Source organism: Macaca fascicularis, chromosome 18 (genome assembly GCF_037993035.2).
Source record: "Macaca fascicularis isolate 582-1 chromosome 18, T2T-MFA8v1.1".
In the NCBI taxonomy this organism is placed as follows: Eukaryota; Metazoa; Chordata; class Mammalia; order Primates; family Cercopithecidae; genus Macaca; species Macaca fascicularis.
In genome coordinates this window covers 41092454-41104848 of record NC_088392.1, presented here as the reverse complement: position 1 = coordinate 41104848, position 12395 = coordinate 41092454, and the positions used below count along the sequence as shown (strand labels likewise).

The 12395-nt window shown below is 50.0% G+C and overlaps 1 protein-coding gene across 28 annotated transcripts in view; it reads left to right on the top strand.

Moving 5' to 3' along the window:
* The window catches only part of CTIF (cap binding complex dependent translation initiation factor), a 339224-nt gene that overhangs the window by 136394 nt on the left and 190435 nt on the right, over positions 1–12395 (top strand). For all 28 annotated transcript variants that reach the window (XM_074022308.1, XM_065533854.2, XM_074022313.1 and 25 more), the window contains one exon: positions 3311–3386. In XM_074022308.1, coding sequence (XP_073878409.1) covers positions 3311–3386 — 76 coding nt within the window. The remainder of the gene's footprint in view (positions 1–3310; positions 3387–12395) is intronic.

The following is a 12395-nucleotide window of genomic DNA, read 5'->3' as shown; positions in this document are numbered from 1 at the left end:
AAGGGGTTAGAAAGGAGAGCACTTTACAGGTTGAACCATCTGGGAAAGGCTTCAGGAAGGAGACTTCCCTGGACAGCTCCAGTCTCTCCCGTGTGCCCCAGGAGCACACAGCTGGTGAAGTCAGTGGCCTGGGGGGATCGAAGGCCTGGGGGGATCGAAGCGATGGTGCTGCCTTATTGACTACAGGTGCCCGGTGGGGCCTGCATGTTGAAGGCAGGCTTGCCAAAGGTGTCTCACCAGTCCCCAGAAATGAACTAACTTCCTAGCAAAAAAAGTGATGAATGACTATGAAGGAGAGGAATTCCCCTTATGCCGAGGGACTTTGTCTCTTCTGAAGCCAGAGTAACCAGCCACACCTGTGTCAGCAGCTGTGGGCCTGAATTCCTTGGCCAGTCTCAGTCTCTCACCAGGAGCCTCCAGAATTGCTGAGAGTCACCTGGGATCTCCCATGGACATCTGGCTCACTAGCCAAAGCCTGTCACTCCCAGGTTCCCAGGGAGTCTGAGTGCAGTGTCTGTGGCCACCTCATGGCCAGACCAGGAACTGTGTCCCCCTTAGAGTCCTGTTGTAGTGGGGACACGTTCCACGCGCCAGCCGCTGCAGCCTCCCTGGGATGCAGGTACCACTCAGTTGCCAAGTCTCACTGCAGCCTGTGTTTCCATGGAGGGACAGAAATCAGAGAAGGCTGTTGCCTTGGAAACCCTGTTGGCAGCAGTGACTCAGCTGGTCTGTAGCCACCTTCCGCCCTCCAAACCTGCAGGTCTCCAGGGAGATCTGAGCCCTGACAAGGACAGGCTTCATAGGACAGCAGCCCCGCAGGCCTCCCCCTGCCCACCCCCAGGGGCGCTGAGGTGAGAACAGAAGGCTGTGTTTGGAGTGTGCTAGGCTGGTGCCCAGCGTGTGCTCGGAGCTCAGCACACGTGGGAGAGTCCTGAGGTGTGTTTTACCCACAGGAGACACTAGGGAGGTGGTGTTAGCCGTTCTAGTCGAGCCAAGTCCGTAGTGCCCTCCTCCCCTATGGCCCAGGCGGGTACAGAACACAGAAGGCTACACGCAGTTGGTGCTTTCACAGGCCAGCCTGTCTGCACCAGGCAGATTGATGAGTTAAGAGATGTTGGATGTTCCAGGCCTTTCTCCACCTGCTCGCCTGTAGCCCCAGCACGTCACAGTTGTGGGGACAGCCGGGGGCCGGGGGAAACTTTTTCTCTTTTCCCTCATGCCTGTTATACCTTGCACACTATTCCCCACCCCAGCTCCACTGTGCCCTTTCCTACCCCTTGCACCCTGACCCACCCCCGACATGCTCCAGCCACAGCAAACTGGCACCACACACGCTCCTAACTCCAGGCCTTTGCCTGCGTCACATCTTCCTGGGACATCCTCCCAAATTCCCTGTGCTTGGCCAGCTCACCTCTCACCTTCCTCCCACCACCCCTCGCCCAGGACAGTTCTAGACGCTGCTCCTTGGGGTTTCTGCATTGCTCTCCTGCCCCCGACGGGGCACTGGCTGCTGCACCGCAGGGGCTGATTATCCCGCCAGACACCGAGAGGGCCAGTTGTGTGCACCGTTTACACCTGGGTCCCAGACCCTGTCTGGAGCCTGGCACAGAAGCGTTTGGTGAATGGAGAAATGAGCCATCAAATGGGGCTTGGGTCAGCCCCCTGTTCTTCTCTTCCACGTAGGCCTTTGCTGGTGTTTGCAGCCAGTTTCTCCTCCTCTGGGTTCCAGGGCGCCTCCCGCCGTAGGACTTTTATGACGCTGATCTCGTGCTGCCCCCTAATGGTGCGCAGGCACCCAGCCCTGTTAGAGGAGTGAGGGTTTGTTCTAAGAGCCATCCACTGTCTGAGGGCAGGAACCAAAACTGATTTGTTTTTGTTCACAAGGCCCAAAACAGAAGAGATGCTTGGTAAATATTTAAACAATGAACTAGTTATTCTGAAATGTGAGATTCGCATGAACTCTGCAGCTGGAAAATGACCCAACGCATGGGACATCTCTCACCAATCCTCAGTCAATACCAGTAATAATTGTAACTGACAATATTTACTATGCACCGGCCATGCTCCAGCCCCTGTTCTAAGTGCTTGCCTCATTTATTTAAAACTTGTCACCACCCAGAGAGGGAGGAACTGTTATCATCTTCATTTCAATAGATGAAGCAACTAGGAGACCCAGAAACTGAGTAATTTGCATGAGGCTGAGTTGGCTCCAGAATCTATGTCCTTAATTAATCACCTTCCTGCCTCTTTGCCCAAATAACAGCAACAGTATTAGCGGTAATGAAAGTAGTCATAGTAGTAGTAATATATTTACTTCATTATTTATTTTATTATAATTTTGTTATTATTACCAGTATTTACCATTAAACGTATGTGTGTACGTTTAAGATATATTTAATGGTAAATACAGATGATAATACATACACAAGTAATATACACACACATATATATAAACATAAACAAGCTAAGCATTTTATATATATATAAGCTCGGCTATATATGTGTATATGTGTGTGTATATGTACGGTTTACTGTGTGCTGTCACGGTTCTAAGCATCTAAGCGCTCCAGATACATTAATTAATTTAATCCTCCAGCCACCTTAAGATGTCAGACACTATCATCCCCATTGAACAAATGAGGAAACTCATTTGATGACATGAGTACTTATACAGGGTCCCCAGTTGGTAAAGGATGCTGCAGGGATTCAAACCCTGGGAGTCTGGTTTCGGAATCTGCACCCTTAAATATGCCAAAGATTCAGACCTCTGGCCAGGGAGTTGGTGCCAGCCTCTCTGGCCCATGGGCACACCCACTTACAGAGAACATGAAGATAAAGCATAGACTATCTGAGTGGGCCTGCTGGACTGACCCAGAGTCAAGCCAAGAAGGAAGGAAGCCCTGTTGGGTTTTCTGCTAGGCCCTGCCAGCCTGTGTGACCTTGAGAAAGTTGCTTGGTGTCTCTGTCCACTGATCTTCTGTCCGGTGTAATGGGGCAAGGTGGATGGGCTTTGACAGGTGTTGTGATGAGTAAGGAGCTTAGCTTCTCTGCCTGGAAGGATCAAGGGGAACTCTGGTTCCTCTCCCTCCTCCCTCCAGGTTGGTTGTTGCATTAGGGGAGGAGCCCCCACCCCTACCCCTGGCCACCATCTCTAGGGCTGTTTCCTCTAGGTGGGACAGCTGATTCTGCAGGGCTTGAGGGTGGGCAGCACCAGGTATCTGCTGACTGTTCCTCCTCTCCTGCTGGCCGGATGGGACAGGAGGCATGAATGAGCCATCTTTCCAATGCCTTTCTGTCTTTTCTGGTCCAGGTGTGGCAAAGGGAAGCTGGAAGATGGGGATGGCATCAACCTGAATGACATCGAGAAGGTTCTTCCAGCCTGGCAGGTAGGTAGAGAGGCATGTTCTCTGACAGCCCACCCACCCCTGGAGTCTTGATCCCACCCCTGGAGTCTTGATCCTCTTCCTGGACAGGACCTAACCGAAGCACTCCTTCTGGCCCCTTGTTCCAGCAAGGGGTGTAACTGCCTGTATGGTAGTAATAGGTAGGCAGGGCTGGCTACCTGCCATTCTCCAGGGTGTCCCATTGTGATAGTGTGTGTGACAGCCTACTCGGTGATGCTGCAGGTCCTGGTGGCAGGCCTGATGTGCCCTCGAGATGAAATAGACCATGCCCTGGCAACTCAGTGAACTTGGAAGTTTTTGTCCCTTGGCCTGAAGCCTCTCTGCAGGTGAAGTGTCCTGTGGTGTGTTCAGGTGGGACTGGCATGCCTGGAAGAGATTCTTATGTGGCTGGGGCTGTCTTTAGACTTTTGAACAGTGGACTTGCCCTGCTGGCCTCCAGGTGTCTGCTATGCTTGCTCTTTTTTTATTGATTGGGCCTCTTTCCTGGAATCAGGGCCAGGTTCCAGGACAAAGAGGATTCACTCAGTGAATCCAGGTCTCTAGATGCTTATAGTGCTGGACTTTTGGTGGAAACAGCAGGAGTCTAGCTGCTCTCAGGAATGAGACGGGGCCTGCTGCAGGGGTGTAAAAGCAGTGGACCCTCCGCAGTGACTGATCCTGCCACTGCCAGTGACCATGACCTGCCACCACACTCCACTGTGCCACCCTTCCCTTCTCTCCTGATTCTTCTCTTGCTATTTTACCTATATCCATTCATCTCTTCCTGGTGCCTTTGCCATTTTGTTTCTTCTCTGTTCATGCCTTGGGCCTATCAATGAGAGACAATAAGCATACAGTTAAGACCTCAACTATCTGATTATGATGTGCCTTGGTGTGGTGGTTTGCTTCATGTTTCTCCCACTTGGGATTTATTGAGTTTCTTGGATCTGTAGGTTTATAGTTTCATCAAATTTGGAAAATTTTCAGCCACTATTCCTTCCATTTTCCCTCAACCCTGGGGTTCCAATTATATGTATTCTATGCTTCTTCATCTTTTCCCATGGCTCACCAAAGCTCTGCTTGGTTTTTAAAAGTCTTTCTTTACTCTCTGTGTTTCATTTTGGATAGTTTTTATTGCTATGTCTTCAAGTTCACTAATCTTTTATTCCAGTGTGAAATCTACTGATAATCCCATTCAGTATATTTTTCATTTCACATATTATAGTTTTTATCTCCAGAAGGTCATTGTGGGCTTTTTAAAAAATGTATATGTATATCTTCCCTTCCTCATGCTTTCTCTTCTGGAGTGTATAGAACCTATTCCCAATAGCTGTTTTAAGTCCTTCTCTACTACTTCTCTCATCCATATAATCTCTGAGTCTATTTCTATTCATTGATTTGTCTGTTGGTTATGGGCCATACCTTTTTTTACATGCTTGGTAATTTGATGTTAAATGTCAGATGTTAGAACCTTTACATTACTGGGTGCTAATTTTTTTTTTATCCCTTTAAATATTTTGGGTTTTGTTCTGGATCACAGTTAAGTTACATAAAAACAGTTTGATCCTTTCAAGACTTGCTTTTAAGCTTTGTTAGGGTAGGAAGACTTTAGTGTAGGACAAATTTTGCTCCACTGCTGAATAAATACCCTTCTGAGATTGCCATCCAATGCTCTGTGTATTAGAAGGTGTTTCCCCCATGGCTGGAGAAACACAAACTTATTTTCAGCCCTATGTGATCTCAGTGGATTGTTCTATCTATTCCTTGCCTCGAAAGTTTCCTTACACATGGACAAATTAATACTCAGCCAAAGACTTGAGAGGCTAAGATTTCTGGATTTCTCTCTGTATGTTGGTCTCTCCTCTCTAGTACTCTGCCTTGCAAATCAAATTATCTTGGACTCCATGGATTTTGAACCCTGTCATCTTAGCTCATTGAGACGACCAGGCCCTGGACTACCCTCCCTGTGTTGCAGACTGGAAACTTTCTGGGAAATGAACTGGGGCACACATAGAGGTCACCTCATTACAAAGAGAAATAAGATGACTTTATTGTGGAGAAAGCTGGCAGGCCCCAATGTGGCCAGGTGATCAAGAGAACATCATTAGTGATGGGATGGGTGGACACTGTGTCCCCCTGATGTGCCATACAGAAAACCCAACATCATTTCTTGGATTTTCCTTCCAAGAAAGCACAATCTGAGTCTGGTTGTTTGGAAAGCAGTATAAGGACCACTCTCTATAACTGCCTGGACACAGAAGACAGGGAAAGACTGAGGAAGTCTTCCAGATTGTAGGAGACTGAAGAGGCAAATGACTAAATACAACATGTGTTCCTTGCTGAAATCCTGGACCAGAAGGAAATCCTGACCTTGTTGGTACAGTTGGAAAATGCGATTGGGTCTGTGGGTGGGACAGTATTGCTTCGACGTCAGTTTCCCGACTTGGAGGCAGTGTGATGGTCATGTGGGCGAGTGTGCTTGACTTTGAGAAATATGCACTATAATGTTTGAGGGATATGGGCCTGGTGTCTGCAGTGTCTTCTCAAATGGTTTATAAAGAGATTGATGATAATGGTATGTAGACACAGAGGGAGAGAGAGGGCAAACATGGGGAGGTGTTAACAGTTGAGGAGGACGTGGATGTTCTTTGTAGAGTTCTTGCACTTTTCTATAAATTTGACAGGAAAAAGAATCAGTCAGCAGGGCCGAGGCTGTGACGTATAAGTCACAGGCAGAGTATCAGCTCGTGAAACACCCTCTGGGCTGGATCTGTATTAAATTATCACTGCTAATGGAAAGCTAGCCTTGACGCAAGAGAAAAAAAGGGTAAGGTACTAGGAAGTGACCACTTTATCACTCCATTTCTAAATGCCAAGAGCATTCATCATTGATAGAAGAAGTACATTTGAGAGACCCCGATCTAGGTGAGAAACCAGATGCCCCCTGCATTAGGTAGGGTATTGACCACTTGGTGCCCTTTGAGCCAGAAGCTTGGGAGTCATGGCTGGAAAAGTAGCAGACCTGACATTTAGTGTTGCTTGGTGACTGTTTCCTCATTCCTCTAGGGTACAAAATGGAGGACCTTTGGTTCCTGCTCAGAAGAGAAAGGAGAGCTGGGCTACTGGCTGGGTGGGAAGTTGGCGGTCAAGGGCTTGGTGTCTGGACCCACGCATGGACCCCATGGAATCCCAGCCCTGCCACTGACTAGCCCAGGAGTCTTGGGCTAGTTACTTATTCTCACTCTGCCTCAGTTTCCTCCTCTGTAAGATGAAGGAAATAACCATATCTACTTTATAGGGGGCTGGAAAGATCAAGCACATTCATTCACTCGAGGGCTGAGGGTGGCGCCCAGTGCACAGTGGGTGCTGTGCTGGCCTCTGCTGTAGTTTTTCCCAGGACTCCACACTGCCAGTCAAGCCCCACCTTCTGAGGGTGGACCAGGCTATGGGGGGCCTGCTCTGTTAAGAAGAGGAAGGAGGGGGTGATTTCCTGCCCCTACCCCCCAGGTGAGGTGTTTCTTGGTGAAGAGGGCATTTCTGCTGGTCAGAAGCTCGGATGATGAACCGTGGTTCATGGGTTACCAAGGCCCTGGTTGATTCTTCTCCTGTGCGGCCTTCCAGGCAGTGGAGACAGATTGGACTAGAGGTCAGAAGAATCCACTTCTAGACATTTGCCAGAGCCGTGCGTGTGATCTCACCTCTGTGGGCCTCAGTTTACTCATCAGCGTAATGACACAGTTGTATTAGATCAGAGGTCTGCAATCTGTGAAGCCCTCAAGGTTCTCCTGGGGTGCCCCTGGGTGCTGCTGGGGGAAGTGGGGAGGTGGAAGCAGCAAGCTCCAGGGGCCCCCACTTGGGCCCACCTAGAACTGTTTGGCCGGTGCCTCTAAATCAGGATACTAACATGGTTTCATGTGGAGAAACAATTCTACTGCTAAACAAATTTTGAACATCATCAGACTAAGGTCCCTCTGAGGTTTCACATTCTAGAGTTTTCTTTTTTGTTGTTTTTTTTCAAGGAGTGGTAAATCAGTGAGAATTCTGGGCTCTCCAGGGCCCACATGTTATGCTAAGCTCTTCGGGGTGGCTGGTAGTGGAGGCCTTCACCCACCGTCTCCACCGTCAGGCTGGAGCAGAAGGGCTTTGATATTCGTGTGCACACACACACACTCATTACACATCATCTATCACACACGTACACACGTACACATACCACACACATCAAACATCCACATTACATACCACACATGTACACATACACACTGCACATACCACACACCACACATGTACATGCACACACATATACACCTCACACACATCCCCTCACATCCTATGCACACATACATACGCCACACATATGCACACACATACGTCACACACATATACACCCATATACACACAGCACACATACACACACAACACGTTTCCATGACGCACACTTTGGACGTGCTTTGCCCTCAGTAAACTATCAGCAGATGAATCTGCTGGCCACGGTGCTGGAGCTCAGCTGCACATCGGAACTGCTTGGGAAGCACTGAAATCTACACTATCTGCCCACTGTATTCCTCATTTACTGTTGTCTAACAAATTGTATAAAACTTCACAGCTTAAAACAACAAACAGTTATACACACTTTCTGGGAGCAGCTTAGCTGGTGGATCAGGCTCAAGGTCTCTCATGAGTTTGCAGTCAAGCTGATGACCAGGGATGACCATCAGAAGGCACACCTGGGCTGGAAGACCCCCTCCTGTGTCTGAGGGCAGGAGGCCTCAGTTCCTCCCTGGCTGGGGACAGGAGGCCTGGGTTCCTCCCTAGCTTCCTTGACACCAGATCTTCTGTATAAGCTGCTTGAGTGCCCTCAGAATATGGCAGCTGGCTTTCCCCAAAGCAAGTGGTGATGGGGAGAGAGAGAGAGAGAGAGAAGATTCCATCGCAGAAGTCACACTCGTTTATAGCCTCATCTCAGAAGTGATAGAGCTTCACGCTGCCATTTACTGTATTTCATTTGCACAGACCAACCCTGGTACAATATGGGAAGGGCCTACACAGAGGTGTGAATCCCCAAAGGCAGGAATCATGGGGGGCTCCTGGAGTCTGGAGACCACACTCACTGAATCACACCCAAGAATCTGCATTTCTTTCTTTTCTTTTCATCTTTTCTTTCTTTCTTTCTTTCTTTTTTTTTTCTTTTTGAGACAGAGTCTCTCTCTGGCACCCAGGCTGGAGTACAGTGGCACATCTTGGATCATTGCAACCTCCACCTCCCAGGTACAAGCGATTCTCGTGCTTCGGCCTCCCAAGTAGCTGGGCCACAGTTGCCCACCACCACGCCCAGCTAATTTTTGTATTTTTAGTAGAGATGGGGTTTCAACATCTTGGCCAGGCTAGTCTTGAACTCCTGACCTCAAGTGATCTGCCCACCTCGGCCTCCCAAAGTGTTGGGATTACAGGCATGAGCCACTGTGTCCGGCTAGAATCTGCGTTTTTAAAGCATTGTAGGAAATTCCAATTATCAGCAAGAGTTGAAAACGTAAAAGTCCTGGCTGATAATGCTCCTGGCTTGACCATTCCTTGGGGTATCTGCAGTTCACATGGGTACCCTTAGGACAAGGTAGACGGCTTTTTTTTTTTTTTTTTTTTTTTTTTTTTTTTGAGACGGAGTCTCACGCTGTTGCCCAGGCTGGAGTGCAGTGGCGCGATCTCGGCTCACTGCAAGCTCCGCCTCCCGGGTTCCCGCCATTCTCCTGCCTCAGCCTCCTGAGTAGCTGGGACTACAGGCGCCCGCCACCGCGCCCGGCTAATTTTTTGTATTTTTAGTAGAGACGGGGTTTCACAGTGGTCTCGATCTCCTGACCTTGTGATCCGCCCGCCTCGGCCTCCCAAAGTGCTGGGATTACAGGCTTGAGCCACCGCGCCCGGCCTAGACGGCTTCTTGATCACCAAACACAGACCTCTGGTGTTTGAGGAATTTGTGGTCCCATGAGAGCACAATGGGATGACTTTTCTGTTCCTAGTGTTCTTCAAAGCCCCTCATAAATAGGGCTGGCTGGTTCACTCGTCTGGCCTTGGGTCCTGAGGGTCAGCTGGCCTAGCTATTAGCATATGTGGTGGAGGGCAACACCTAATAGTATGGATATGTCCAATGCAATGTGGGATATTTAGGACTCCTGGCCTCTACCACTGAATGGCAGTCACTGGAGAGGGGCAGGCATAGTGACCAGCGAAAACATCCTCCTCCTTCCACATTCACCTCGGAGATATTGTGCGTCCAGCTGAAGGCCCCCACCTGGGAGGGAAAGCCGACCTCTAGCCTGGGGACCTCCAGCCCTCCTATGAGAGTCTTGAGCCTGTACAGAGATAGGCGGGCTTCCTAGAGACTTTCTTAGACAAAAATCAGGGTTGACCTCCCCTCCCCACCTGGAGGCAAGAAGGAAAGAGGGTGACAAAGGGAGGTTGGCCTAAAGCCTATTGCCTACCTGCCCTCCACTTCTGCACCCCAGAAGAAGGGGCATAAAGATCCTACCAGCTGTGTACCCAGCATCTTCTCAACCCACAGAGGCCCAGACCCCCGTCTCCGGCCCCTTCTGTCCCTGTTCAGACTCTTTAGCAGGCAGGAGGCTTTGTGATGTTCTCAGCACCCTTGCCCGGCCTCTGTCCTGGGCTCCCCCTGCCATCCTGTGGCCCTGTCAGTCCCTCTCCCGATCCGTTCTGTTCTTCCATCTCTCCTTGCTTTCTCATGGGCCGGAGGTTCCCTCTGCCTAAAATCACACTCATCCATTCTCTGCCTGTCCTTTTCCTGACTCAGGACACCTCCCCTGATACCCTCTCAGATGCATAGGACAGAGTCCAGCGTCCATCTGCCATTGCCCCAGAGCCCCTGCCCCCATCCCTGTGGCGTGGCTCCCATCACATCACACCTGCTTATGTAACTGCCAGACTCCCTTCCTGGACTCTGGGCTGCCTGAGGGCTGGGCCGTTTCCTTCAGCCTCCTAACCCCAGCACCAGGTGCTCTAGAGTGAATGCTGCTGAATAACCTCCTTTCTAGATGCGCTGTTGTGTTGTCTAGAGTGTACAAGAAAGGCAGGATTTATGTGTCTTCACATTCAGTCATCCCTCTGCCTCTGTTTCTCCCACCGCTTCCTAGCAGAAATTCAGCATGAACCTGGTTTTGCTCTTCTTGGTGTGATTGCTGAGACATATATATATTTTTTTTTTAAAGAAAATAGGATCTTTCCATTGTCTCCCGTATTAGGACACTATAGGCCATGGTATAATACGAAACAAACCCCCACATCTCAGTGGCATCACACACAGAATTTTATTCTAATTTTCTGAAATTCTGCGGAGGGCCAAGCTGGCCTCCAGGGCAGCTTCCTGGGGACTCCAGGGTCCAGGTGGATTGTGTTCTGTGGCCCTGCCATCTTAATCCATGGTATCCAGGCAGCCCTGGCAGGGGCAAAGAGAGCTGGAGGGTCATGTTCTAGGTCAAGCTTGGCCAACATATGGCCCAGGATGGCTTTGAATATGGCCCAAAACAGATTTGTAAACTTTCTTAAAACATTATGAGGTATTTTACAATTTTTTGTTTTAGCTCATCAGCTATCATTAGTGTATTTTATGTGCAGCCCAAGACAATTCTTTCAGTGTGGCCCAGGGAAGCCAAAAGATTGGACATCCCTGCTCTAGGTCTTAAATGCTTTGGCCCAGAAATATCAGCTCCACTCAGAGCCCATTGGACAGAACTAGTCATGTGCCCCCGCCCCAACTGCAAGGGCTGACACTCCTGCAGGGGAGCGGGAAGAAAGGGAGCACACGGCTGTCCTGTGAGCTGCGAGCAACTCTGCCAAATCTTCCTCTTTCCTTCACTTGCTCACGTAACTCATCTTCATGGACAAGTGCTCTGCCCTAGCCTTTTAGAGAGAGAGAATTGATTGCATAAGATACAGTTCCCCAAGAGAGGTACAGCCTAGTAGAGGAAATAAGACATGCACAGATTACCACACTGCATTCAAAGCTGTAAATGCCTGAGCAGGTGCTGGTGCCTTGCCCAGGTCACAGTCCCTGTAGGGCGAAGTCTGGGTCCTCTCCCAGCACACCCCACCTTCCTCCCCTGTGCTGCTGCAGCTCCTCCGGTCTGGGGTGTGAATGTGTGGCTGAGTATAAAGCAGAGGGCCCCACTGGCCCCCACACTGAATGCTGTTGATCTCCTGGGAGCCCTAGCTTATCTCTCAGTGGGCCATACAGGGAGCGCATGCCACAGTGAGTGGTCTTAGCAGGTGATGCCTCCACTGGGGGTCAGATGTTGACACCTAGGTGTCTGGCTAAGCTCCTTTCCAGCCAAAGCCAAGGCCCCTATTCCTGGTGACCCCATCTGGCCATGTTTCCACAGCTGGCAATGAATCCAGGGGTGAGTCTCACCGCAGTGCTGACCTCAGGGAACTTCATCTCTGGGACTGCTGGATTCAGGCCCTTGGAGCCCCACCAAGGATGTGGGGCAACAGGGTAGACAGTAGGTGTCTGTGTCCAGGGCTCACCCTGTACCTCTGTGAACTCCTGCCGTCAGGAATAGTTCTACACTCTGAAAAGGCATTTAGTGAGCTAGTTAAGTAAGGGTCTGTTGGTGGTGGTAACTGGCTCCAAGGTCTTCCTTCCCACACTGGTGGCTGGAGGGAGAGGAGCAGGTACACTGGGATAGGAGCTAGCCAATAGCCAGGTTTTATGCCATCCACACCAAGGCATGACATTCCACACCATGGCAGCCTCAGGCGAGCTGAGACTGGCATTGCTCTCCAATGATGGGGTGGTGGGGAGGTGGTGGCGGGGGAGGCGGGAGGTGGGGAACAGCAGCAGGCTCTGAGTACAGGGCCATGGATTCAGGGTTCAATCATGGTTCTGCGTGTTGAAGCCATACGGCAGGGCAGACACTGAGACACACACTTGGACTCAGACTGTGGTTCTAGGGGAACCCCAAATGCCATCCACAAGTCTGGTGTCCTGGTGGCATTTTTGGC